At 61.2% G+C, this 27,503-nt stretch overlaps 3 protein-coding genes across 13 annotated transcripts; 1 reads left to right on the plus strand and 2 right to left on the minus strand.

The window, feature by feature from the left end:
- Positions 1-3,890: 3,890 nt before the first annotated feature.
- Positions 3,891-16,002, plus strand: ROBO3 (roundabout guidance receptor 3). The gene is given in 24 exon segments (XM_071768903.1): positions 3,891-4,280; positions 6,481-6,807; positions 7,232-7,392; positions 7,487-7,607; positions 7,923-8,061; positions 9,497-9,624; positions 9,708-9,832; positions 10,224-10,508; positions 10,883-11,198; positions 11,288-11,456; positions 11,535-11,701; positions 12,249-12,686; positions 12,767-12,879; positions 12,962-13,133; positions 13,243-13,428; positions 13,508-13,619; positions 13,710-13,789; positions 13,860-13,936; positions 13,938-14,281; positions 14,359-14,522; positions 15,208-15,378; positions 15,455-15,532; positions 15,610-15,679; positions 15,747-16,002. Coding segments are annotated over 24 exon segments (4,353 nt in total). The 5' UTR covers positions 3,891-4,126.
- A 59-nt stretch (positions 16,003-16,061) lies between these two features.
- Positions 16,062-23,443, minus strand: ROBO4 (roundabout guidance receptor 4). 11 transcript variants are annotated; one of them, XM_071769027.1, is made up of 16 exons: positions 22,895-23,443; positions 22,679-22,817; positions 22,476-22,603; positions 21,614-21,726; positions 21,087-21,306; positions 20,885-21,000; positions 20,123-20,294; positions 19,887-20,037; positions 19,680-19,801; positions 19,096-19,272; positions 18,475-18,706; positions 18,038-18,382; positions 17,858-17,947; positions 17,219-17,787; positions 17,011-17,112; positions 16,062-16,925 (listed from the first exon to the last, which is right to left on the minus strand). In XM_071769027.1, the coding sequence occupies exons 1-16, from the start codon at positions 23,337-23,339 to the stop codon at positions 16,780-16,782; spliced, it is 3,267 nt and encodes a 1,088-aa protein (XP_071625128.1). In that variant the 5' UTR covers positions 23,340-23,443; the 3' UTR covers positions 16,062-16,779. The 11 variants fall into 11 exon arrangements, with proteins under 11 accessions (XP_071625128.1, XP_071625127.1, XP_071625124.1 ...); XM_071769026.1 differs by having other exon boundaries at positions 17,858-17,950; XM_071769023.1 differs by having other exon boundaries at positions 17,858-18,382; positions 22,895-23,176; positions 23,255-23,442.
- A 1,295-nt stretch (positions 23,444-24,738) lies between these two features.
- Positions 24,739-27,456, minus strand: HEPACAM (hepatic and glial cell adhesion molecule; the record flags this gene model as incomplete). The annotated part of the gene is made up of 6 exons (XM_071768904.1): positions 24,739-25,234; positions 25,318-25,388; positions 25,822-25,895; positions 26,259-26,364; positions 26,476-26,757; positions 26,982-27,456. Coding segments are annotated over 6 exons (1,299 nt in total), but the record flags the coding sequence as incomplete, so codon positions are not given.
- Between the last annotated feature and the right edge of the window lie 47 nt (positions 27,457-27,503).

A 27,503-nucleotide genomic window follows, 5' to 3' on the forward strand; every position in this document is an offset into this window, starting at 1 on the left:
CCGCCCCCCGCATCCGGCTACACAAAGAGCCCCCGGGGGGGGTTTCCCGGCGGGGCGGGGGGGGCTGCCCGGTTCCGCCCCCGCCTTTGTCTCCATCCCCGCTCCCCCCCGGCCCCAGATGGGTTAATACATAATGCAGACAGGCGGGTAATTGCCTGGGCTTTGTGGGGCCGGAGCTGCTCCCCCCCCACCCTCGCCCCCCCCTTAACCACCCCTGCAAACCAACCCGCCAGCCAATTAAGCCCAGCTTTGATGAAGCTTTTCCCAATGAACCCCCCAACCCAAAGCCACTCCTCGCACATGAGTCCACGACCTGTTGGACCTGGAACCGGGTTCCTCCGGGGCTTTCCAATGGCTCTTGGTCCCAGCTGCCAACCCTGCCCCGCTTTCCCCCAGCCCTGGAGGGAGCCCGGGCTGATAAATGAGCCCGACAAACTGGAGATTAAAGAGCTGGGAATGGGATGTTAATATACCCCCGGCTCGGGAAACACATGGGCTCCCGCTCCCCCCAGCCGCCGGTAATGAGGAGGGGGGCGGGAGAAGGGGGATAGATGGCCCGGGAGGTGCCTCCTGTGCCTTCCACCCGGGGAAAGACAGACAGACAGACTGACACCCTGCCTCTGCGGCAACCCGGTCCACACGGCACCCCTGGGCAACCCGAAAGGATCGCCAGCTGCTCCCCAGCAGCATCCCGGAGTTATGCCTTAGCACATCCCGAAGTTATCCCTGCAGCATCCTGGTATTATTCCTCCAGCATCCCAGACTTATCCCTTGGCACATTCCAGTGTTATCCCCACAAAAGCACAAAATTATCCCTAAAACATCCTAGAGTTATCCCTGAACAATCCCAGTGTCATCCCTGCAGCATCCCGGGGTGATCCCTTAGCACATCCCAGCACCATCCCCTCATCGCACCCTCCAGCCTCACAGTTTACACCCCTAAGAGACCCCAAATTGCACCCGTAAGACATTCCACTTTGCACTCCTCCAGCATCCCAGTTCCCCCCTCTCCCCCCCAACCTCCACCATTGTCTCCTGCAGTGTCCCAGCCCCAACTCCCCCACAGCCGTAGTGTTCCTGAACGCCCCCGTGCCTCCCAGCAGGTTCCCAGCAGGATCCCAGAAACCGCTGGCATTGTGTGGGCAGCAGCCTGGCACCATCCCCCAACAGCCCAGCGCTTCCTCAGCCACTCACAGCCCCCGAAACAGCCCGGCAGCACCCCTGAAATATCCCGGCACCATCCCACCCTCAACTACCCCAGTATCTCGCCTGAAACATCCCAGTGCCATCCCCTGAAACGTCCCAGTACATCCTCTGAATCATCCCAGTAGCTCCCCTAAACCACCCCAGCAGCCCCCCTAAACCATCCCAGCAGCCCCCCCATCAAAGGTGCCATCATCCCCTGCAGCATCCCAGTCTGCTGGCCTACAGCATCCCAGTATCATCCCCTAAAGGGTCCCAGTGCCATCTCCTTCGGGATCCAGGTATCATCCCCTAAAGGATCCCAGTATAATCCTCTAAAACGTCCCAATATTATCCGATTCAGCATCCCAGTGTCCTCTCTTACAGCATCCCAGTATAACCACTTCACTGACACTGACATCCCAGTGCCACCACTACATTCCCAGTATCACCATCCTTCGACCCCTCCCCCACACCCCACCCTTGTCCCTCTCCCCCCTCGATCCCCCTGCCCCCCCCGCCTTTCCCACCCCCTGTACAGCCCCGATCTCCATAAATATTCAAGCCGCTGCATTTTCCGGCAAAGCGCCGCGCTGGGGGTTCCCGGGGGGGATGGAAATGCGGGGGGCTGCGAGGAAGAGCCCTCCCCGCACGGGCAGAGCGGGGCGGGGGGGCAACCCCTCGTTTACTCCTACAAATATCCCGTCGCTCCTCATTACCGCCAGCACTCGCCTGCCTCAGTTTCCCCGAGTTGAGAAAATGAAGGAATTAAGGGGATATAAAGCGGAATACCGAGGGGAAAGAGGTCCCCCCGCGAAGAAAAATAAGGAGGGCGGGGGGATGTGTGGAGATTTTGAGCCGCGTCAGGGAGAAGTTTAGGCAAAGCCTGTGCAAACAGCCGCTAATCGCAGAATCAAAGGGCAATTAATGGTGGAATCAAGGCGCTAATGAGGAGGCGCTGCCCCCCCCCGCGCTCTGTTTGCCCAGCTGATTAACCGGGATAAACCCGGGGGGGGCCGTGGAAATTATCCAGCGGGAGGAGGCGGCTTCTTTGTCTCCTTTCCCTAGCGCCGCGGCATCGGGAGGTGCTTAGACCCCTCTCCAGAAAACAAAACAAACCAAACAAAACCAACACCCCAACCCCTCCTTCCTCCCCCCCCAAACAAACAAACCCCAAAAAAACAAACTACAAACCAACTCGAGGATTCCCAGGAAAAATTCTCCCCTCCCTAAAAAGCACTTTGGGGAAAAAAGAGACCCAAAAATAAAGTGGGGAAAAAAAAATGTGGGGGTTGGGGGGCAATTCCACAGCGTTTAATATTTTGGCATTACCCTCAATTCCCATCCTGTGGAGTTATTGGGATAAAAGTTGGATAAATCTGGTGTTTGAAGGAGAAATTCTTCCTCCTTGGGCAGACACCACTGCAGGAGAAACGGGGAAGTTTTTGGGGAGGTGTTTAATAAATTAACAAGTTAATAAATTATTAAATTAACAAGTGAATCCATATTAATTTCCTTTGTCCTGGTCTGCATCCGAGGGGTGAGGGGGTGATGAATTGATCCCCTCCCCAAGACACCAGGATGTTCCAGTGGGATGTGGTGAGGCCCAAGACTGAGAAGCCCCAGATGTGCACAGGGGGCCTCAGATGTGCACGGGGAACCCAGATGTGAATGGTGGGGGGACCCAGATGTGCACCCGTTTGAGGCCTCAGCACCACTCCAGGTGTGTGTGTGTGGGAAGCATCCTCCCTCACGCTCTCCAGATGTTCCTCCAGATGCGTGCCCACCTCTTTTTCCTACTTCCAGATGTGTGACCTGCCTGGCTCTCCAGAGGTGTGGGGGCATCCCCATGCTTACCCAGCTGTGCCATCCAGATGTTCGCTAGCACATACCCCGCCCCCCCTTCCCAGATGTGAACACCCTCAGTGCCCCCAGATGTGCATGGTCCCCCCCAAGATGTGTCCTAAAAGCCCCCCCTGGTGAGACCCCCACCAGATGTGCACAGCAGGCCCCTCCCACCATCCACATGAGGCCCATTCTCCTGCTCACCCCTCAGAACGAGCCCCCCAGAACGAACCCTATAACAAATCCCCCATAAAAACCCCTGTAATGAAACCCCCCATAACGAGCCCTCCTCATAAACCCCCTTCCATAGCCCCCCCACAACAACCCCCCATAACGACACCCCCAAAACACCCCTCCAATAACACCCCCCCTATCGCGAACCTCTATACGCCCCCCATATCACTGTCCCCTCTATAACGCTCCCCCTCTCCATCCAAACGGGAGCTGGCAGGCGCATTGCTTCACATATCGCCCCCCCGCTCATTAATTAAGCTCCTAATTGCTCACTAAGAATTCGGGAGGCCTCGTGCAGACGGGTCCACTTGCCCTCCCTCCTCCCCCCCCTAGATCAACTCCACTGGGCGTCCCAGCACCCCCTAAAATCGCCCCCCTCGGTATTGCGCTTCACTGAGGAGGGTCCCGGGTGACCCTTTGGTTGGGGTGAGGTTACAGCACCCCGAGATTCCCCCTTTCCTCCGTCCCCACCCCCCAAAGTCATCCCAACCCCTCCCACCCTCCCTGGGAGCCCTCAAAGGAGGCTGGGGAGGGGGGGCAGGGTCTGCTCGCTCCCTCCAGGGACTCGGGGGCGGTGCCGCGGGCTGGGGGAGCCCGGACCGGCTGAGCCCAGACGAGGGGAGCAGAACTGGGCTGAATCGGGACGGGCTGAGGTTGGACCGAACCAGGCTGAGCCGGGCTGGGCTAAGACGAACCGATTAAAGCCGTGCCGAGTGATCCGGACCGGACCGTGGAAAGCTCGGCTGAGCCCAGCCCAGCCCAGGCAAATAAAACCCAGCCGGGCTGGGCTGAGCCGAGTGGGGTTGAACCGAACCGGGTCGGATCGTGCCGGGTGCCGGAATCGGTCCGCCCGGGGTGGGTGGCGATGCTGCGGTACCTGCTGAAGACGCTGCTGCAGATGAACCTCTTCGCCGATTCGCTGGGGACCGAGGGCTCCAACTCCTCCGGACTCCTGCCCGGCCCCTACCCCAACGGCACTGGCCCCCCCGGACCCCCACTCCTTCTGGGCCTCGGCAACGGTACGTGTCTGTCCCGTTGTCCCACTGTCCCGTCGTCCCCGTTTCCCCACTGTCTCGATGTCCTGCTGTCCCCAGTGTACCGCCGTCCTCGTGTCCCCCACTGTCCCGATGTCCCCCGTGTCCCCCCGTGTCCCGAGTGACGCTGGCACGAGCCGGCAACCCCAGCTGGTACCCCAGTCAGCCCCGTGTCCCTACCTCGGGACCGAACCGTTCTCCCCAGAACAGTCCCCGTGTCCTCACTCGGGGACAAGCTCCGCGTCCCGGGACCAGGAGCCAGGAGCGATCCTGTGTTCCCACAGAGTCCCACACAGCTGTCCTCAAGGCAGGAGTGACCTCATGTTCCCAAAACTCCCCTAGACTCCAAACCATGACCCACTCGGTGTCCCCAAATCCCGTGCAGGGACAAACCCCTCGTTCTCCAACTATCCTCATGTCCACACACGACCCCCAGACCCTGAGCTGGGACTGACCCGATACCCTCACATTGTTCCCGTCTCCTCGGACCAACCCTCAGACCCCAAGCCAGGAGCAACCCTGTAACTGTCCCCGTGTCACCAAACCAGCTCCCAAACCCTGAGCCATGAGAGCCCCGGAACCAGCTCCGTGTCCTCGAGACACGAGGGACCCCAGTGTCTCCAAACTGTTCCTGTGTCCCGCAGTCCTGAGTCAGGAGAGCGCCCGTGTCCCCGAACCAGCCCCGCGCCCGCAAGCCAGGAGGGACCCCGCTGTCCCCAAACTGTCCCTCTGTCCCCAGTCTTTGAGTCAGGATATTCCCCATGTCCCCTAAATCCCCCGGTGTCCCCCGATCCTCAGTCATGAGAGTCACCGTGTCCCCAGACTGATCCCACATCCCCAAAGCAGCCCCGTGTCCCCAAGCAGGACAGGGATGGGGGGGAGCATCCCCGGCTGAGGGTACCAGGGGGATTCCCCTAATTTTTAAGCTCTTTTTGAGCTTTCCCTCCTCTTTTTCACTCTGAACTTCCCTGCGTTTGGCTCTGGAGGGGTGGAGGACACACAGGAGGGGGCCGGGTCTGTCCCCCCCCTCCTGCTCCAATTAAGCACCCGGTCCAGCTGCGGCCCCCTCCGCCCCCGCTGGGCCCCCCCGCAGCGTCCCCCCTGTCCCTATGGCAACCGGCCCGGGGGGGGGGGCACAAATCAGAGCACACCGCCCACCACACAGCCCCCCAGTGCTGGGGCTGTACACACGCGTGTGGAAACGGGGGGCAGGCGTGTGTGTGTGTGGCCCTGCAGGAATGCACACGCGTGCATGCGTGTGGAAGCGTGTGCGTGTGTGCTGCTGCATGAAGGCAAACGTATGGGCGTGCATGGTCAGTGACTGGGCGTGCATGCACACCCCTGCATGACTGAACATGCGTGTATGTCTGCAAGTGCACACGTGCTGCTGCATGCGTCCACGTGTGTGTCTGCAGGTGCACGCACTGCCTGCATGATTGCACGCATGTGCGTGTCTTCAAGTGCATGCACACCCCGTCGTGAGTGCTTGTGCGCACACGCGTGTCCATGCGTGTGGTGGCGCGTGCGTGCACACGCGTCGCCGCGGTCCCCGGGCCGGCAGTGCCACTCAGCGCCCGCAGCCTGAACTGCAGGGACAGCCACTCCGGGGGGTGCCGGGCGTTAATTACCCCCCGTTAAGGAGCATTAATTACCCCCCGTTAAGGAGCATTAATTCCCCTCCATTAAGGACCAGCCGTTAAGCCCCCGGAGCACTTCTCAGACTCCAAATGTTTATTTTTTAACCCAAACCCGAGGTGGTTTCTGCAGCCGCAGGAAGTCCCTGTTCCCAGCTGAGGGCAAACCCCCAGTTTGGGGACTTTGGTGCTTCATCCCCCTGGCCTTGTCCACCCCACAGGGTGTCCGAGATCCAACCCCTTCCTGGTTCTGCTCCTATCCCAGTAGCAACCACATGGGTTGGGGAAGGTAAACTGGGCTGAGGCCTGGCCATGCTTCATCTCACCTGTGGGCTATCTCACTTCCAGGTCATCCAACCTCGGGGTCATCCCACCTCCAGGCCATCCCATCTCTGATCATCTCACCTCCGGCTCATCCCACCTCCCAGGCAGCAGATTCACTGGGCTGAGACCTGGCCCACTTCATCTCACTCCTGGGGGGGAGGAGGACCCCCTGTGCCAATCCTCCCTCCCAAAATCCCAGTGAGGACCACCCCTTGCATTCCCCCCAGGGTCCCACCCCTTGCTGGAGGACACAGCCCCCCGCATCATCCAGCACCCTACGGACCTCCTGGTGTCCCGAGGTGACCCGGCCACCCTACACTGCCGAGCCGAGGGCCGCCCAGCGCCCGCTGTCGAGTGGTACAAGGACGGGGAGCGGGTGGGGACGGGGCGGGAGGACCCTCGCTCCCACCGCACCCTCCTGCCGGGGGGGTCCCTCTACCTCCCCCGCACCCTCCCTGGCCGGCGGGGCAGGACCGACGAAGGGGTTTATGTCTGCGTGGCCAGGAACTACCTGGGGGTGGCCACCAGCCGCAACGCCTCTCTGGAGCTGGCCGGTCAGTGCTGGGGTGGAGAGGCGGGGGAAAGGGGGTGGGACTGTCAGTGTCTCCGCCCATGCCAAGTCACCCATGTGTCCATGTCCCCCTCCACGCCAATGTGCCCATCTATGGCGATGTCCCCACCATGGTACTGTGCCCCCTATGCCAGTGTCCCCTCCATGCTGGTGTCCCACCCCATGCCAAGTCTTCTTGTGTCTGTGTCCCCCCATGCCAATGTCCCCTCCATGCTGATGTCCCCCATGTGTCCATGTCGCCTCCAATGCCAATGTCCCCCCCTCCATCAGCAATGTCACCCACATGCTGATGTCCCCTACCATGCTGGTTTCCCCCACCTGCCCATGTCCTCCCCATACCAGTGTCCCCCATGTGTTCATGTCCCCTCCTATGTTGATGTCCCCCCCCCGCCAACATCCCCTCCCAGTGCTGCGGGAGGATTTCCGCCAGCCCCCCGGGGATGTGGCGGTGGCTTCGGGTGACCCGGCTGTCCTGGAGTGTGTCCCCCCCCGCGGCCACCCCGAGCCCAGTGTCACCTGGAAGAAGGATGGTGCTCGGCTGGGGGACAGGGACAATGAGCGCCTGACGGTGAGACCTGGGGATGTCCCTAAACAATACTCCGGGATCTTGGGGGGTGTGGGGGTGTGGGCTCATCCCCTGTGTGTGTCCCCCACCCCCCCAGATTCGTGGTGGAAAGCTGATGGTGGCCCCCACGCGCAAGAGTGACACTGGCCTCTATGTCTGCGTGGCCACCAACGTGGCCGGGGAGAGGGACAGTGCTCCTGCCCGCCTGCTGGTCCTGGGTGTGTGGGGACAGGGGGGGACATGTCACTTGTGGAGTGCCGGGGAACACGTCACTTTTGAAGGTGTTGGGGAGGACACTTCACTTTCAGGGTGGTTTGGGAATACGTCCCTTTTGGGGTGCTGGGAGGGCACCCAAAGGTGACTTGTCACAACTGGGATGTTGGGGGACACGCATGTCACTTCCAGGATGTTGTGAGGACATGTCACTTTTTGGGGTGTCTGGGGGCACATGCCACTTTTGGAGTCCTGGGGTCTGCACGTGTCAGCTTTTGGGGTGCTGGGGACACACACATTCCCTCTGGCTGTCCCCACAGAGCGCCCAGCCTTCGGCCGGCGTCCCCAGGACCAGGCGGTGCTGGCGGGGGTCACGGCCCAGTTCCCCTGCCAGGCTGGGGGGGACCCCCGGCCCGATGTCCGGTGGCACAAGGAGGAGGGCACCATGCCAGCTGGGAGGTGAGGGGGAAGGGGGGACATGGGGCAGCTGGTGGTCCCCATCCTCTCCCCTGTCCTGGGGCAAGTGTCCCCATGACATACCATGTCCCCATTGTGTCCCATGTCCTCTGTGCATTCCATGTCCACATCATGCCCTGTGGCACTGAGTGTGCCCGTCACATTCAGTGTCCTTGTCCCATCCTACCTTTCACCACAGGTAGGTGTGGCACTGTCACATCTCACAGGGTGAGCACAGCTGCCCAGACATCACCTCCCACAGAGTGGGCACAGGCAGAGTTCCTCAGAGTGGGGGTCAATCCAGGGAGATTTGGACTCCACCCCTTTAATTTCTAAGCTCCTAGAGGAGCCTGGGTGCAGCTGGGCCCAGTCCTCCTCCTCCAATTAATCTTTTTTAATGACCCACTGGGTGAGATTAAGTTCTGGACATCTCTGTGCGGCACTGAGGAGTAAGATTGTTACCCAGGAGGTTTGGATAAAAGCCACATCTTTACTTAAAAGTGGGTAAGATTACAAAGCATGTCAGGGTACAAGCAGCAGGCTAGCGAATGAAGGAAGTTGTCAAAACAAGGGGTTACAACAAAAAAGTTTAACAAAACAACGGGGAGTAAAACGTCACACAGTGAGAAACTATGTTACCCGAGATGAGGTTTAAAACAGAGAGAGAGAGATAAAGAGGTAGGAAAGATCTCCCCACGCTTGGATCCAGCAATGCTCTGGGTTGGAAGTTGTGGCCCTTGGATGCTGGGCTCACATCCAGCATTCCCAATGTGCCTCTTTTATGCTGCCTGACCCCACCTTTTTTTTATGGGGGTGGGCTTTGGCATATCTTGCACAGCCAGGTATTCCCTTGGGCCCCTCCAGATGGGATGACAAAGCCACGTCCCTTATTTCTGCACGGGTGCCCTCCCCAGAGGCTTTACGCGGGGCACACAGAGGATGTCACTCTGCAGGGGACAGCTTGCCTGCCCTGTCCCTTCTCAATAATGACAGTGTCCTGCCTGTCAGGGTGGCCACCAGAGCTCCCCTTGCCAGGACACTGCTCAGCTGATGGGGATGGCCACTGCAGGAGGGGCTGCTCTTGCCAGAATAGGGCCCCCTTTACCAGGGTGCTTCCCCAAATGAGGGTCTCTCCTTGAGAGAAGAGGGTTCAGATGGCTCCTGAATGAGGCCTCCACCCAAGCACAATGTCCATTTTATCAGGGTGGCTGTTTTGAGACAAATATTTTTGGGGGAATTCTACACCATCCCATGTCCTTGTCCCATCCCATGTCTCCACCACATCCCATGTCCCTCTCCCACTCTGTGTCCCATCACATCCCATCTCCCTGTCACATCCTGCATCCTTCTCCCATCTCATGTCTCCACCCCATCCCAGGTCCCCATCACCTCCCATATCCCTACTCCCTCCCACCCTGGGTCCCCCCCTTGCCTCCAGGTGGGACATTCTCCCTGACAACACCCTGAGGCTCCGGGCACTGCGACCAGAGGACAAGGGCACCTACACCTGCACAGCTGACAACGGGGTGGGCCGTGTCCAGGCCTCGGCCACCCTCACTGTGCATGGTAAGGGGTTACTTCCACCCCCCCAAAGCACCCATGGGTGCTGGTGGAGTGGTTGGAGCACCCCATCTCTGCCATAATCCCAGTGCCACCCCAGCTGGTCACCGGCCCCCGCGACCAGAGTGTCACCCCTGGGCAGAATGTCACCTTCCCCTGCCGCAGCAGGGGCAACCCCCCACCAGCCATCTTCTGGCAGAAGGAGGGCACCCAGGTCTGTCCCTGCCTTGGCCCTGGACTCAGCCCTGTCACTGTCCCTGTCACTGTCCCCATCCCCATCCCCTTCCCCATCCCTGAAACCAGCCCTGTCCCAATGCATGTCCCCACCCCAACCATCCTCACCCTTGTTCCCACCCCTTTCCCCAGCTCTGTCCCTATCCCATCCCCACCCCATTCATTTCCTGTTCCATTTCCCACCCTTGTCCCTATCTCCAACCCTGTCCATATCCCCACCCTGTACCCTTCCCATCCCCACCTCTGTCCCATCCTGTCCCCATCCCCTTCCTTGTCCCCATCCCCACCCTATTTCATCCCCATCCTTGTCCCACCCCAGTCCATCCCTGTCCCCATCCTTGTCCCCACACCCACCCCTGTCCCTTCCCCAGACCCTGCTGTTCCCAGGCCAGCTCCATCTGCCCAGCACCCACCTCTGGGTGTCCCCCACCGGCACCCTCACCATCACCAACGTCACCCATGCCGATGCTGGCTCTTACCTATGCCAGGCCCTCAGCGTGGCCGGCAGCCTGATGGCTCGGGCCACCCTCCAGGTGGCCCAGGGTGAGTCCCTGTCCCCCCGGACCTCCCCCACCCCCCCTGCACCCATGGCACCCACCCCCCATCCACCTGTGACCCTCCGGGGTCCCACCAACCGGAGGGTGCCATGCCGGGGGGTGGGTCATGGGGACCCCCCCACCAACGGGGGGATGCAGAAGGATGGGAGCACCCTGGGGACCACCCAAGCCAGCACCAACCTGCTGGAGAGCAGCACCCTGCAGAGCAGTGAGCTGAGGGTGAGCTGGGGGGCACCCACAGGGGATGGGGGGATGGCGGTGGCTATGGGTGGTGGTTCCAATGGGTCGTAGATGCTTGGGGTGATGGTTCCAGTGGGTGGTGTGTACTTGGGATGATGGTGCCAACAGGTGATGGTCCCAATGGGTGGTGGGAGACCAAGCTGGTGGTTGTGATGGGTGCAATGGATGGTGGGAATGACGGGTGGTGGGCTAAATAGGTGATGGTAGCAGTTGATGGAGGGTGTTCAAGGTAGTGGGTGCTCAGGATTATTCCAGTGTCCCATTGGGTGGGTGTTTGGGGCAGTGGGTGTAATGGACAATGGTTCCACCGAGTGGTGAGAGCTCAAGGTGTGGGTACAACAGGTGGTGGGAATGAAGGGTGTTGGTTCCACGGGGCAGCTGGAGCTCAAGGTAGTGGGTGCTCAAGGTGTGGTTACTTGGGGTGGTGGGTGCTCAGGGTGATGGGGCAGGAGCTCTTCCCCCAGCAGGTGATGGACTTGGGGCACTACGAGTGTGTGGCCACCAGCCTGGAGGGTGAGACGCCCTGGGGTGGGTCCCTGGAGGTGCCAGGTGGGTCACAAAGATGTCACCACACCAGGGACATCATGGCACTGCAGGGATGAAACCACCCGAGATCTCCACCTCTCATCATCCCACAGGTGATGGCTTTAACCTCTCCCCACCATCTCCTGAATCTGGGGTTCTCCCTGGGCCGCCCTCCACCCCTGTGGTCACCAACGTCACCGAGAGCAGTGTCACCCTCAGCTGGAAAGGGAACGTGGACAGCAGTGCCACCAACGTCACCTCCTACATCGTGGAGGCTTTCAGGTATCACACAAGTGTCCTCTCCGGGTGATGCAGTGGCCCGGTGCCACCTCGCCATGGGTCACCCCTGTCCCCTGGCAGCCAGGCAGCGGGTGGCCCGTGGCAGACAGTGGCAGCTGATGTGGAGGGGGAGACCCACACAGTGAGTGGCCTCGTCCCCAGCACCGTTTACCTCTTCCTGGTGCGGGCAGCCAATGCCCATGGGCTCAGCGACCCCAGCGGCCTCTCAGAGCCCGTGCGCACCCAAGGTGAGACCTGGAGGCAACGTGGGTGGGGGTGTCCACAAACCCATCCCATGGTGCATTTTTACTTGGTGACCCCAATGAAGGTACCCAGGGACCATTAACACCTTTGGGTGCATCCTCACTTGGTGACAACCGGTGGATGTGTTTGTGAAACCACCACCCTCGGGTGCATCTTGACTTCATGACACCAAGGGAGTTCACCATAAACCCACCACCCTTGGGTGCACCCTCGGTTGGTGATGCTGATGGAGGCGCCCATGGACTCACACCCTTGGGTCCATCCTTATTTTGTGACACCAGTGGTGGTATTTATTATCCCACCACCCTTGGTTGCATCTCCGCTTGGTGACACCAGTGGGCGTGCCCATGGACCCACCACCACTGGATGCATTCCTGCTTGGTGATGCTAATGCAGGTGCCCATGGGCCCACCAGCCTTGTGTGCACCTCCACCCAACGATGCCAGTGGCGGTGCCCAGGGACCCATCACCCTTGGGTGCACCTCAGCCCAGTGACACCGATGGAGGTGCCCATATCCCTTTCATTTCCAGCAGCCACCAGCCCCACGCAGGCAGGTTTGGACCTGGAGTGGGTGCAGCGGGAGCTGGCACAGGTGACCGTGCACCTGCAGGACCCCGTGGTGCTGCCACCAGGCACTGTACGCCTCTCCTGGACTGTAAGTTCCACCATCTGCTGGGCCAGGATGGGGGTCCTGGTGCCGAGCACCCCTCAAAACCTCATCCTTCCCACCCTCGGTCCCCAGGTGGAGCACCCAGCCCCCTTCCTTGCGGGCTACCGGGTGCTGCTGCGTCGGGGTGGCAGCGGGCACTGGGAGGAGGCACAGGAAGCACAGGTGGTGCCGTGGGACCAGGGGGTTCTGCTCACCCACCTGCGCCACGGACAGGACTACCAAGTCAAAGTCCAGCCCTATTTCCACCACCTCCACGGCCCTGACAGCGCCGTGCGTGCCCTGCGCACCCCGGAGGCAGGTGAGCATGAGATTGAGGGTGATGGTGGTCCCCAAGGGGCCCCTTGGAGGTGATGCCACCTCTGTGTGTCCCCTGGATAGCCCCCAGTGCCCCACCACGAGCTGTCAGTGTGGCTTGGAATGGCACCAGCGTCCGCATCTCCTGGCAGCCGCCGCCGGTGGCCGAGCAGAACGGGATCATCCGACACTACCAGGTGAGGGCAGAGGGTCCTCTCTTGTCCCCTCTTTCCCGCGACACAGCATTACGGTGTCCCCATGGGTGTTTTCCTCCTTCAGATCTGGTGCTTGGGCAATGAGAGCCGGTTCCACATCAACCAGAGCGTGGAGGGGACGGTTCTGGCCACCATACTGCGGGGACTCGTCCCCGGGGTCCCTTACCACGCACAAATCGCCGCCGCCACCGGGGCCGGGCTGGGCGCCCGCAGCGCCCCTGTCCCCATTCCCATGGGTGAGTCCGTGCTGTCTGTTCCCGGGGATAGGGGGTGGCGGGAGAGGTCACCTCGCTGCTGGGGACGGCTCCTCTGTGTGTGTGTGTGTGTGTCCCGTGTCCCCTGCAGCCCCCCCGGCAGAGCGGGACGTGGGACCCGCGGGTGTCCTGAGCGTGGCCCAGCGCTGGGCTGAGGTTGCCCGGCGTCCCGCATTCATTGCGGGGGTCGGTGTGGCTGCCTGGCTCCTCCTCGCTGCCTTCGCCGTTTGGCTCTACAGCCGACGCCGGAGGAAGAAGGAGCTGAGCCACTTCACCGGTATGGGTGGCACCCCTGGGGACCCCTACCTCCCCCTCCCCACCACCCACCCGCACACCCACCGCGTTTCTCTTCCCAGCATCCTTCGCCTACACGCCTGCTGGGGACCCGATGGCTGCCGCCAGGACCCGCCTTGGCCCCTCGCCCCCACCCCTTTCCTCAGTCTCCTTCCCGGCACGTGGCGGCTCCAGGTAACCTCCCCCTCCTCCTCCCTCCCTTGTACCCATGACCGCCTCCCCCCCCCCCCCCGCGCCCACATCTCCGGACCCATCTCCATGCAGGGCAGCGGGCGGTGGGGGTCACCCGTGGCTGGCGGACGCGTGGCACGGTGGTTTGGGAACAGCCGAGAGATACTACAACGGTGAGGGGTCCTCCTGGGGAACGGGTGGCTCGGAGCTGGGGGTGTCAGAGTTGACGGTCACCTCCCGCAGACGCCGGCATCACCCGGTACATCGCTCAGACGGAGCTCTTCGGAGCGGGGGATGAGGAGCCTGGCACTTTCCCCCGCCCCTTCTCACAGCACGGGACCCTCTACCCCACGGGAAGTCCCCAACCCATGGAGGTTCCAGCTCCCCACAGCCGGACCGAGCATGGTAAAGAGGGGAGGTGGCATGGCATGGAGGGGGGGTGGATACATGGGTGCTGGTGGGGTTGGTCCCCTCCTGGCATCCTTGTGCACCGCAGGGGCCAAAGGGACGAAGCTGGGGCAGTCGGTGAAGCCACCAATAGTGAATTGGATGGAGGTGAAGCCACCAGTTGTGAGTTGGACAGATCTGCTGCCCCCCCCGCCCTCGGCCAGTGAGCTCAGCCGCTGTGCCCAGGAGGAGGATGAAGAGGAAGAGGCAGCTGGAGGGTGAGCGTAGGGGGCTGGGAGGGGGGTGCTGGGGGATTCCGGCTGCAACATTCACCCTGTTGTTCTCCACATCGCAGGTTGGGGATGGAGCAGTGGTGCTCCGGTGAGGATGTCCCCTGCACCACCACCCCATCCTCGCCCACCATGTCCTCCCCATCCACTGCCACGCTGACGCCGTCGCCCTGTGCCACCGAGGATGTTCCCCGCCTCCGTGACTTCCACAGCCCCCGCCTGCGCCGGTAGGAGATGGGCCTCACTTGGGCCCCACCACAATGCAGCCATGTCGTGCCATGGTGGTCCAACCATGCCATCAGAGTCCACGTGTCCCATTGGGGTCTGGATGTTCCGCCATGATCCATGTGTCTCATTGTCATCCAGCCATATTGTCACCATCTGACCTTGCCAGGCTATCATGGTCTGGCTGTGTCATTGGGGTCTAGATATCTCACAGGGGTCTGGGTCTCCAGCTGGGATACAGATATTCCACCATTGTCCAGGTGTCCCATCCCAATCCACCCATGATGTCACTATCTGTCCGTGCTGTGCCATCATGGCCCAGATGTCCCATCAATATCTGGATGTCCCACTATGGTCCAGGTGTCCTACAGTGGTGCTAATGTCACATTGCAATCCAAACTTGCTGTCACCATCCAGCCCTGCTGTGCCATCATGATTTGCTGTCTGGATGTCCCAGCTGTCCCATTGGGGTCTGGATGTCCCATCACGATCCAGCCATGTCATCAGGACCACAGGCTTGCTATGCTATCATGATCCCACCATGCCACCAGAGCCTGGATGTCCTACCATGATCCCAATGTCCCACCATGCTCCAGATGTCCCTTCATGATCCACCCATCTTGTCACCACCCACCCTGCTGCACAGCTGTTATCCAGCTGTGGCCCTGCCATCTAACTGGATGGACAAGACCAGGGGATTTGTGCCAGCACCATGGTGGCCACCAACCCTCTCCCTGCATCCCCCCTCCCCAAATTTCCCCCACCCCTCTTTGCCAGGACCGCCCCCTCAGGTGCTGAGCCCCCCAGCCCAGATGCCGTTGGGCCCCCTGTGCCCCAAGTCCGACGCCCCCCTGGCACAGGTGAGCCCTGCAGAGTCCATTTTGGGTGGGTGGGTGGGTAGGTGGGGGACACACTGACACTGCCATTCCCCCTCAGGGACAACCCGTGGGGACACCTCCAAATGTCGCCCCAAGCCCAAATGCAGCCGCTACTGCCGGGAGAAGCAGCTGGGGGGTGAGCTGGGGGGAAATGGGAGGGTCCAGGGAGAGGTGACAAGGGGGGACTCAGCTTTCCCCACCATTCTGCCCCAGAGCTGCCACCACCACCGGTGCCACCACCAGGCCAGCCCCTAGGCCACCCTCTGGAGCCCAACGGGGCCCAGCACCACATCAGCCTTGGTAAGATGGAGTCGGTGCTGGCGTGCTCCAGATCCTGGGGGTGTCCCCAGCCCTCCCTCCAACCCTGTCCCCTCCCTTGCAGACGAGGTCGTCCCCTATGGCAAAGCCCTTGGCCCACCCTGGGGTCAAGCATCTGGTGGTGGCTCCACCACTGGCAGTGTCTCATCGCGTGGCTCCACAAGCTCCCGCGGGCACAGCTCAGGGCGTGCCTGGACCCCTGGGGACCGTGGCCAAGGGACAGGCCACCGCAGCCAAGGGACAGGCCACCACCGCCAGCCGGGGCCACAGGCACAGGAGAAACGATGATGGGGGGGGAGCAGGGGTTGAGGACGTGGGAATGGGGACATAGGGCACACAGAGGGGGGCTTGGTGGGGGGGATCTTTAATTTCTGAGTGGCATCAGGGTGACACAAAGCCAGTGGCCACAGGCTGACTGCAAGAGAGGGGGATGAGGATGCTCAGGGGGGCGCAAGGAGAGTTGGGAGCGACAAGGATGTTTGGGAGTGGTGAGGACCCTGAGGACAAGGACATTTGGGGGGGACAAAGGTGCTCAGGAGGTACAAGGATCTTGGGGACAAGGACTTTTTGGAAGGTTGAGGACCCTGGGGATGAGGATGGTTGGGAGGGACAAGGACACTTGGAGGAGACATGAGGACATTCAAGGTGGCTTGGGAGGGATGAGAAGACCTGGAAGGGCCAAGGGTGGCCAAAGTGAGGACAAGGATGCTGAGGAAGGATATGGATGGTCAGGAGGGACAAGGAGAGTCAGAAGGAATGAGGATGGTCAGTGGGGATGAGGACACTGAGGGGACAATGGGGAAGGACAAAGACACTTAGGATGAACAATGGTGCTTGGGCCAGGTGAGGATGGTTGGGGACAAGGATGGTGGGGAAAGGGGAGGACACTGGGGAGGGACAAGGGCACTGGGAAGGCATGAGGACAGCTGGGGAGGATGAGAGTGCTGGGGAGGGTGAGGATGGGAACACTTGAGGAGGACAAGGACACTGGAGAAGGAGGGACACCCACCCACCTTGATGCCCCCCACCCTTTTGGGTGGCCTTTGCCCCTGTTTGGGGAACATTTTAATAAAGATGGAGTTTTGCTGAGCTGAGGGGACTCTGAACCTGCCGTGTCCCACCCCCTGGGCACTGCCACACTTGTGTCTTCCCTGTCCTGGGCTTGTCACTTGCCCCGGCCCAGGCGCTGCTGATCCCTGTCCTGTGACCACCTGGAAAACAAAAGGGATATCTTCCAGCCCCCTGCCACAGGTCACACCCCAGTGCCCATCACTCTGGCATCAACAGGACACTCACCCTGCGGTGGCACCCCAAGCACTGTCCCCCAGTCCTGGGGGGGGATGGGGACACTGGGGGAGAAGATCCTCTCCAAGGGGGACAGCAGTGGCAAGGGACCTGCTGGGGAGGTGGTGGCATCACCATGGTGGGATGATGGGGCCACCTTCGCCAAAGAGGTGACGCCACCAGGGGCCAGAGGGGGGATGTCTGGGGACACCTGTCTCACCCCTGTAGCTCCCATCAGTGTCCTCGAGGCTGAAGCAGAGGCCATCAACGGCCACTGCCAGTGTCCGGGCAAAGGAGGCGTCCAGGAGGAAGGAGCCATCACAGGAGCTCACCAAGCTGCAGCGGGCACTGGCCAAGTTGTCCTCTGAGACAGAGCCCCAGCCATTGAGTAGGGAACCCCCCAGAGAGCCCCTCATCCCTGGCTGCTCTTCTTCCTCCTCTTCCTCCTCCTCCTCCTCCTCCCCCTCATCCAACTCAGAGGCTGGAGGCCCATAGATGTAGCCATAGGTGTGTGTTGGTGAGAAGGACCGTGGCACTGGGGGACTATGGGGGGACATGGTGGTGGCCTGGTCTGTCTTCAGGTCGTCAGCTACTGTGGTGGTGTCCCAGGAGGATGGAGCAGACCTGGGGTAGATGGTGGCCTGGTCCATCTCCAGGTCCTCAGCCACCTGCTGGGGTGTGAGGACCCCGTCACTGAGCGCTGGTGAGAGGCGGCCAGGGAGTGGGGACCCATCCTGGGGGAGCCTGGTCCTTGTGTCCTTGGAGTACCTGGGGGTCAGAGGCACGTCCCTTCGGTGCCTGGTCACCAAGGATGGATTCCTGAGGTGCCTGGTGATCAGGGATGTGTCTCTTGGGGTACCTGCTGCTTAAGAATGTGTCCTTGCAGTGGCTGGAGGCTGGGGACATCTCTTCAGGGTGCCTGGTGACCAGTGACATGTCCTCAGGGTACCTGCTGGGCAGGAACGTGTCCCTCTGGTGCTTGGTCATCACTGATGGGTCCCTGGGGTGCCTGGTAGCTGGGGACATGTCATCGGGGTACCTGCTGCCCAGGACCATGTCCCTGCAGTGACCAGTGACTGGGGACATGTTCCTCGGGTGCCTGGTGACTGGGGACATCTCATCAGGGGGCCTGGTGGCTGAGATTTTGTCCTTCTGGTGCCTGGTGGTTGGGGACATGTCCCTGGGGTGCCTGGCGACAGGTGACACATGCCGGGGGCTCCCAGTGACCAAGAACGTGTCCTTGGGGCACCGGGTGGTTGGAGACATGTCCCTGGGGATCCCAGTGACTGGGGACACATCCTTGGGACATCTGATGACCAGGGAGATGTCCTTGGGGCACCCAGTGACCAGGGAGATGTCACTGGGGCACACAGTGGCTGGGGACCTACAGGTGGAAGGGACACTGTGACCTTAGCAGCACAGGGTAGGGGCAGTCACCCACCCGTGTCCCCAGGCTGGGGACACCCCCAGACTCACCGGGTGACGGGCGGGTGCCAGGCGTGGGGTGGCCGGGGGGCTCTGGGGGAGCTGAAGGCTGGCAGTCGCCATGGGTCCCCTCTGGTGTCACCCTCGGATCCCCTTGGCCAAGGCCACCTGGCCCCCAGCCCCAGGTCTGTCCCCCCCTTGTCTCTGCTCCCGGTGACAGGGACATGGCCAGGGCCACCTGTCAGCACTGGAGTGCTGTGCACAGGGTGCAGCTCTGGGTGGGCTGGGAGGACACGAGGACATGAGCCACAGACCCACTGTCCCCTGCCTGTTACCCTCTTTCCCCACCGTGTCCCCCCCATATCGCCATTACTCCCTGTGTCCTTCCTGTCCCTATGTCCCACATGTCTGCCACGTCCCCTGTTGTCGCCCCACTGAACCTGCAATGTGTCCCCATGTCCCTTCTGTGTCCCGCATGTCCCTCATGTCCCCCCCATGTCCCCCGTGTCTCCCCACTGTCCCACCATGTCCCACCATATTCCCTGCTGTCCCTTGTGTCTCCCACATCCTATGTCCCTCCATTGTGTGTCCCTTGTGTCCCCATGTCTACCTTATGTTCCCCATGTCCCCCCCGCTGTCCCCCATGTCCCCTGCTGTCCCCTGTGTCCCCACCTCTCTTGTGTCCACGCTCCCAGGGTGCTGGGATGGGGGTGCTGGGGGAGCTGTGCACCCCGAAGTGTCCCCTCCCGCAGGTCCCCGTGTCCCCAGGGGCTGCCAGGTGACCCCCACTGTGGATGCTGTGGGGGGGAGGTGTGGGGGGACCCAGGCTGGGATGCTCTAAGGACAGGGCTGGGAGGGAGACAGAGAGGGGGGAGAACCCATGGGTGCTCAGCTGGGTGTTTCCTGTCCCTTCTGTCCCCACGTCCCTCCAATGGGGCACCCAGGGGGTGGGGGCACTGAGAGGGGGGGGGGGACATGGCCCTGGGTTCGGGTCCCATGGGTGTCAGGAGGGGTCCCAAGTCTCAAAGGAGGGGTGGGCATCCCATGGGGGTCCTGAGGGTGTCCCAAGGCTCACAGGAGGGGTGAGAAGTCCCATGGGGGTCTGGAAGGGGTTCCACGGGGGTCAGGGGCATCACAAGGCTCATAGGAGGGGTGGGGTTCCATGGGGGGGGGACTCCCATGGGGGTCAGGGGTGTCCCAAAGCTCACAGGACGGGTTGGGGGTCCCACGGGGGTCTGGGGGGTCCCAAGACTCACAGGAGGGATGGGGATCACTGCCCAGGAGGCGGCTGCTGAGGCTGCTGCTGCTGCTGAGGTTGTGAGGGGCACAGCCAGGCTTCCAGGGGCCACCAAGCCAGGGTGAGTCACTGGCTACCAGCCTGCTGGGATCAACAGGTGCCGTCAAGGGGGTCCCACCCTTCCTCTCACACCAGGGACCCCCATGTCCCCCCAGTGGCTGCTCACCCCCCACGGGTGGTGTTGTCCTGTCCGGCACGGCGCTGGCAGAGGAGGAGGAAGAGGAGCACTAAGGCCACCCAGAGCAGCGAGCTGGTGGCTGCGATGACAGCGGGCTGACGCAGCACCTGCACCACCCTGCTGCTCCCTGCTGACCACCCTGTGAGGGGCCCATTGGTGTCACCCCCTGTGGCACCACCAGGACCCCCCACTCCCGAATTCCCAGCTGGTGCTCTGCTCCCTACCCAGGAGGCTGCAGGTGACATTGCTGGGGACTCCCACACCCACGCTGGTGAATGCTGCCACCTGGACGCAGAATTCGACCCCAGAGGTGGGCAGGGGGGCTTCCAGGTGACGGGTGCCTCCATACACGGTCCTGTTGGTGGGGTGCTGCCAGCCCTCGCTTGTTAACCAGACCTGGCAGGCCCCAAGGACACTCAGATGAGTCACCTTGATGGATCCCCATTGGTGGATCCACCTGGGATAAGCACTTCTTGGATGAAGCTCCTTGGATGGCCACTCATAGATGTAACCCTCCATGATGGGTCTACTTTTGATGCCCCACACCCCCCCACCACTGATAGACCCTTGGTGAACCCCCATTGATGAATCCACCTTGGATGGACAGCTTTGTATGGAAAACCCTGGATGAACACCCCTTGGATGATTGCCTCTTATGTGGACCCTCAGTGATGGACATCCAGTGATGGATTCACCCTTGATGGACCCATCCTGAAGGACCCCCACTGATGGATTCACCTTGGATGGATCCTGTTGTATGGTCCCCTTGGTTGAACATCTTTTGGATGGACCCCTGGTGTGACTGCCCTTGATAGACCTCCACTGATAGATCCCTCTTAGGCAGACCTCTTAGACGAATACCCGTGGTTGAACTCCCTTGGATGGACCTCCTTGGCTTAGATCTGGTTGGATGACCCCCTTCCTCCAAATGACCCCTTGGATAGACCTTCCTTGGCCAGAAGCCCCCCAGCCCCATCACCCCAAACCTTGTAGCCCCGAATGATGCCATTGTGGGCCTCAGGAGGTGGTGGCTCCCAGCTCACGACCACGGTGCCATTCCCCTTCTCAGCCACGGTGATGCTCTGGGGTGCTGCACTTGGCACTGCTGGGACAACCACACTGAGACTCCCAACCCACCCCCACATCCTCCACCCACTTATCCCTGGAGGCACCTCACACCCAACTCACCTTCCTCTGGTATCCAGAGGTTTCTGCTGTTGCTGTCCAAGCCCTGGGTCCCTGCAGAGTAAGGTCGGACCTTGAACTCGTACTGGTGCCCCCTGCGAAGCGCAGGGATGGTGGTGCTGAGCTCCTTGCCTGCGTTGTGTTGGGCCCAGGAGGTGCTGGCAGGGAGCAGGCTGCGGTATAGCACCACGTAGCCCTCCGGTGCAGGCGCTGGTGTCACCATCTGGAGGGGATGGGAAGGGTGATGAGGTGTGGTGGGATGCAGATAAGGCAGGGGTTGGAGTTTCAGCCTCATGTCTCCATCCCATCCCATCCCATCCCATCCCATCCCATCCCATCCCAAAGGATGGGCCCTTTTTTGATGGAACCCCTTGGATAGACCTCCTCGGATGGACCTCCTTGGATAGACATCCTTCAACGGACCTTTCTTGGATGGACCCCATTTGATAGACTCCCCATGGATGACCTCCTTGAATGGATCCCCTTGGACAGACTCCCCCCTGGTGAGAATGTTGCAAGGTCACACCAACCCTCCAGTGGAGCCAGACGGTGCCAGCAGGCAGTGTGGTGCCATTCTCCAGGTGCAGCCTCATGGCCAGCAGGTCCTGTGGTGCAGGCTCCCGCTGGCCTGGTGGCAGCTGGTCTGGGGGACAGGAGGCTAATGGCAGCGCTGGGCAGGTGGAAGCACTTGCCCAGTCACCCACCTCAGATACTCATATCTAGTGGCCCTGATGTCACCTTGGATAGACCCACTTAAATGGGCCCCTTGGATGGACCCTTCTTAGATGGGCACCTTGGACGGCCCACCTTTGATTGACACCTCTTGGATGGAACCCCCTTTGTATAGGTTCCTATGGATGGACCTCCTAGGATGGACCCCTTGGGTGGACTCCCTATGGACAGACTTCCTTGGATGGTCCCCCTCTGATAGACTCCCCATGGATGACTTCCTTGGAAAGACCCCTTGGATAGGTTCTCTATGGATGAGCCTCCTTGGATGACCCCCTTTGATAGACTCCCCATGGATGACCCCTTTAGATAGGCTCTCTATGGATCGACTCCATGGATGTAATTCCTTGGATGTCCCCCCTTGGATAGACACTACATGGATGATTTCTTTGGATGGATCCCCTTGGATAGACTCCCCATGGATGAGTTTCTGGGATGGACCTCCTTGGGTGGACCCTCTTTGATAGACTCTCTGTGGAAGGACCTCCTTGAATAGACCCCCTTGGATAGACTCCCCATGGGTGACCTCCTTGGATAACCATTTTGGATGACCCCTTGAACGAAGCCCATTAGATGGACGCCGTTGGATGTCTCCCCTTGCTTGTTCCCCCAGATGGCTCTGGGTGCCACGGGGGTGGAGGCCACAGAGATCTAGGCACTGACCCTGCACGTGTAGGTGGGCAGTGGCGGCGGCGGTGCCCAGCTGGCTCTGCGCCGTGCAGACGTAGGTGCCGGCATCAGCGGGTGTCACAGCGTAGAGGTGCAAGGTGTGCTCCTGGTCAACCTCATGCCTGTGCATCAACACCTCTCTGTCAGCCCCAAGGAGACATCAAAAAGGGGTCACCTCCCCCCTGCCGCCATCTTACCTGCCCCAGGGCAGGTCCCCATGCTCCTTGTGCCACTGCACCCGTGGCACCGGGTCCCCTTGGGCGCCACAGCCCAACTCCACCGTGCCACCAACTGCTGCCACTGTGTCACTGGGGTGTCGCGTGATGGTGGGCTTCTCTGCAGGGATGAGGAACATGGAGGAACGTAACCCCAGGAGATGTGTCCACCACCCCAAGGGGGCACCCTTGGCTTACCCAGAACGGTGACGCGGGCACCCCGGCTCTCCCTCTGTCCCGCTGTGTTGGTCGCCACGCAGATGTACAGCCCGGAGTCGCTGCGCTGCGCTGCCATCACCCGCAGCTTCCCCTCGGTCACCACGTAGCGCTCCTCAGACGGGTCCAAGGTAACCCCGTCCTTCTTCCAGGTGACACGGGGCTCGGGGTGGCCAGAGGGGGGGACACAGTCCAGCTCCAGCTCTTGCCCCGCAGTGGCCACCAGGTCACCCGGCTGCAGGCGGAAATTGTCCCGCAGCAGCGCTGCAGCAGGGAGGGACATGGAGAGGTGGGGTGGTGTGGGACCTTTTGGGGTCCCCCCCCTGGCTGGGCTGTCCTTACCCGCTGCAGGTTGGGGTGGGACATGCTCGGCACCCACAGTGAGGCAGAGGGCCAGGCCCAGCGCTGCGGCCCAGCTGCCCACCATGGTGTGGCCTGTCCGGCCTCGCTGCCCGCTCCTGCCTGATCCTGCCCGGCTTTGCTTCCTGCTTCCTCCCCAAATCCAATTCCCCCCCCGCCCACCCCGGCGGCAGCACTGGCTCCGGATGGGGGGGACAATAACCGGATGTGATGGCCGGGAAGTTGTGGGGGGAGGTCGAAGGTTGAGGGGGGATGGATACAAAGAGTTGGGTGGCAGGAGCGTGGTGGCAGCTGGGGACAGGGGTGGTTAACGCTTTAACCAGAACAGTTCCCCTCACCCCAACCATGTTTAAAGAGGAGTTCAACCGAAGCAGCTGGGGATGCCATCAGTAGGGACCAGAGTGAATGATCCCCACCCAGACAGCTGGCTGGCAGCTTGGGGGCTCGAGGTCACTGGGGTCTCAGACATCACCCACCCCCCTGCCACCCCCACCCTGCTGGGTTCCAGGCCCACAAAGACACCCACAGGCACCCAACAGGCGGGACCTTGAGTTTATTGGTTAGTAGCACCCCGAGCGCCCTGGGAGGCCCTGGCACCCACCCCCCCGGGGCCTGGTGTGCTCGGCCGCCTGCTCACCGCTTCTCATCCCAAACCGATTTCCCAGGAAGACCCTGGGGCGGAGAGCCCCAAATCTGGGGATTTTCACGGAAAATCCCCTGGGTGAGGGGACGGTGCAGCCGGGGGCTATGGGGGATGAGGAGAGGGGAGCCCCACGTCACGCAGTCCATGCACTGAGATGAGCTCCGTGAGCTCCTGAGCTGCACACCCGCAGTGAGCACCACTCACCTGCTCCTTCCTCACACTTCTCACACGCTTACTGCATGCTGCATGCACGCTGGCTGCAACCAAAGCATGCATGCTCCCTCCTCAGGCTTTTGGCATGCTTGTTGCATGTTCCATGCATGCTCTCTGCAAATGTTGCATCCAGCCTGGCTGCAAACGTTCCATGTGCTTGAGCTGCGAGCACGGCCTGCATGCTCCCTCCTCAGGCTTTTTGCACACTTGCTGCATGCTCACTGCAAACACTCTGTGCACGCCTGGGATGCTGGCATCCTCTCACAAATGCCACAGTCTTATCTGCAGGCTCCATGCATGCCCTTTTCACACTCCACGCACACTTTGTCCGGGTACTCCGTGTGCACGCTCCCCACATGCTCTGTGCATGCAGTGTGCAGAGCACACACACTCCCTGCTCACCCTGCTGCATACCCTTGCACCTTTTGTGCACAATCCCCTGCATGTTCCTGGCGTGTCCCCCTGCATGCTCCGTGTGTGCTCTCTCTGCACACTCAGTGTGTGTGACCCCTTGCATGCTCTGTGGATGCTCTCTCTGCACGTTCCATGACTGCTCTCGCTGAACACCCTACACATGTCCTCTTGCACACTCCCTGTACCCTCTCCACACGCTCCCCTCCTGCCCCCTCACCCTCTCTCTTCCACATGCTCCCGCCACGCTCGTCCCACCGAGCCCCCTACGCCACGCAGCCCCGGGCAGGCAGGGGATGGGCGCAGGGAGCTCTGGGGGGATCAATAGTGAATTAGTGACTTTAGGCCCAGCCCAGCGGTGGCCCAGCCGGTGTCCCCGCTGGCCAGCCCAAATGTCCCCCTGCTCAGGCGCTGATCTCCACGGCGTTGGCCTCCTCCTGCTCCCGGATGACGTGGACGCCAGCAGTTCGCAGCAGCCGCGGGGCCCCGCGGGAACGGGCCGGGGAGCCGGGGGGTGACCGGTGGGTCCGGGTGGAGGCGGGTGAGCGTGCTGGAGAGCGGTGGTAACGGCGAGTTGAGCGGGCCACCGGTGGGCCCGGTGAGCGGCCAGCAGTCGGACAGGGTGAGCTGGTGTAACCCGGCTCCACCGCCACGCGGGGCTCGGGCAGCGAGTCTTCCTCCGCCTCCGGTGAGTCCTGCCAAAAAACAGGGGTTGGTAAGAGTGTGGAGTGAAGCTTGTGGGACGTGGCGCCCTGCCGGTGTGCTCCCAGCCACTCACCTTGTCCTTCAGGATGTACAAGGCCACAGGGTTTTTGCGGTCGTGGTCGCTGCTCCGTGGGACACCCTCAGCTGCGTGGATGGAGAGAGGGAAAGTGGTGATGGTGTTGGCATTGGCCAAGGTGTTGGTGTTGGCCAAGGTGCTAGCATTGGCCAAGGTGTTGGCCAAAGTATTGGTGCTGTCCAAGGCATTGTCCAAGATATTGGTATTGGCCAAAGCATTTGTGTTGGCCCAGACATTGGTGTTTACATAAGCTGGCATTAGCCAAGGTGTTGGCCAAGGTGTTGGCAGTGGCCAAAACATTGACCAAGACACTGGTGTTGCTCACGGTGTTGGCAAAGGTGCTAGCATTGGTCAAGGTATTGCCCAAAGTGTTGGCGCTGCCCAAAGTGTTGTCCAAAATATTGGTGTTGGCCAAGGCGCTGATGTTGGTCAAAGTGCTGGTGTTGACCAAGGAGTTGGGGTTGGCCAAGGCCCCATGGATGTGGTGGGGCTGTCACTCACCTTCATGCTTCAGGCGCTCCTCATCCTGCTCAGAGAACTCAGGGGACGGCTGCGACTCCGCTTGGCGCTTCTCCCTGTGGGAGGTAGGGAGGTGGGGCAGCACCAGCATGGCAGGTTCACCAGGAAAGGGCACAGAGCTGCCATGAGGGAGGGGTGGGGTGGGATAAGGTGGGACAAGATGGGACAATATGAGATGGGATGATGGAATGGGACAAGATGGGGTGAGATGAGTTGGAATGAGATTGGGTGGGACATGGTGGGATGGATTGGGGAGGGGTGGGATGAGATATGATGAGATGGAACTACGAGGGATGAGAGAAGATGGGCCAAGACGAGATGGGAGGGGATGAGATGTGATAATGCAATGGTGTGATGTGACATGATGGGACAGGACACGACAGGATGGGATAAGAGGAACCCTGTTGGCTCCCAGTTACCCGCAGCCGTACTTCTTGGAGGGCTTCCAGCAGGCACAAACTGTCACCAGGGTGACAAGGAGGAAGATGCCACCCGTGGAGAGGATGATGTAGAGGGAGCTGCGGCCTGGAGGAGAGGAATGGGGGGGGACAACACACCCCCCAAAAATTTCAGCTGGGAGCATCTGCAAGGGGTGACCAGCCCCAGGGGTGTGAGGTGGAGGGAGAGGTGGCTCACGGTAGACGGTGAGCTTCACGGGGACGCTGCGGCCATGGCTGATGGGGTTCTCCACCAGGCAGCTGTAGACGTCATCGTCGGCCATGAGGACACGGGTGATGGTGAGGATCTTCTGGTCTGGAGAGAGGAGCAGGCGGGAGTCGTTGCTCAGCGGCCGCCCGTCCTTCAGCCAGGTGTAGGTGGGCTTGGTGCCATTCTCATGGGAGCAGTTGAGGGTGAAGAACTCGCTGAGCTCCAGCACCGTTGAGGAGGCCACCAGGACTTGTGGCTTTGAGATGGGGACTGGGGGTGAGCAGGAGAACCAGGGTGACGCCATGTCTTGGGGGATGGATGGGCCCAGGTTATGGGGAAGGGGACACTAAATTCTCCCCCAGGGACGTGGCATGGATGCATGGGGTGCTTGAAGCCTCCAAACCACCCCCTGATTAGAGAGAACCCTCCCAACAACTGGTGGGTGAAGATGTCCCCTGGACAACCCCACCTCCACTGGACACCCTTGTGCTTACTGTCCACCGTGAGGTTGATGGTCTTCTCGCCGGTGAAGGTGTCGTCGGTGATGGACACCTCCACCTCGTAAGCACCTTCATCAGCCAACTGCAAGGGGCTGATGAGCAAGGAGCCGTTCTCCAGCACCCGGATGCGGTCACGATAGTCAGGCCGGAGGTTGCCGATGATCTCGGTGCCGATGGACTGGACGACGGTGACGGGCTTGTCCCTCTTCACCTGCCACTTCACCACTGGTTTGTCGGCACTGGCGCTGGCGTAGCGCACCGACAGCAGCGCCGCTTTGCCGGCCGTGCCCCGCACCAGTGCCGTGGGGCTGGTGATGTTCACCCCTGCCAGGAGACCTTGGGGTGGGTGGGCAAAGACAGCGGGGGTGGTGTTGAGGAAGGAGGAAAAAAAAAAAGGAGAATGTCCTCCTGGAGCTCTGCTGAGCGTCCCCAAAACTGCACCTTCCAGTTCTTTGCAAAGATGGGGGCACTGCCCACCAAGTTTCAGGAGGGGGTAGGGGGTTTTTTCAGGAGGGT

This window comes from Heliangelus exortis, chromosome 26, assembly GCF_036169615.1.
Source record: "Heliangelus exortis chromosome 26, bHelExo1.hap1, whole genome shotgun sequence".
Classification (NCBI taxonomy): domain Eukaryota; kingdom Metazoa; phylum Chordata; class Aves; order Apodiformes; family Trochilidae; genus Heliangelus; species Heliangelus exortis.

Coding starts and splice junctions, on each gene's coding strand:
- ROBO4 (XM_071769019.1), bottom strand. CDS start 23,339: ATGGTGGGCAGCTGGGCCGCAGCGCTGGGCCTGGCCCTCTGCCTCACT. Junction 21,307..21,613: donor CCGTCTGGCTCCACTGGAGG/GTTGGTGTGACC, acceptor CATCCCCTCCAG/ATGGTGACACCAGCGCCTGC. Junction 20,038..20,122: donor TGTCACCTGCAGCCTCCTGG/GTAGGGAGCAGA, acceptor GGCCCCTCACAG/GGTGGTCAGCAGGGAGCAGC.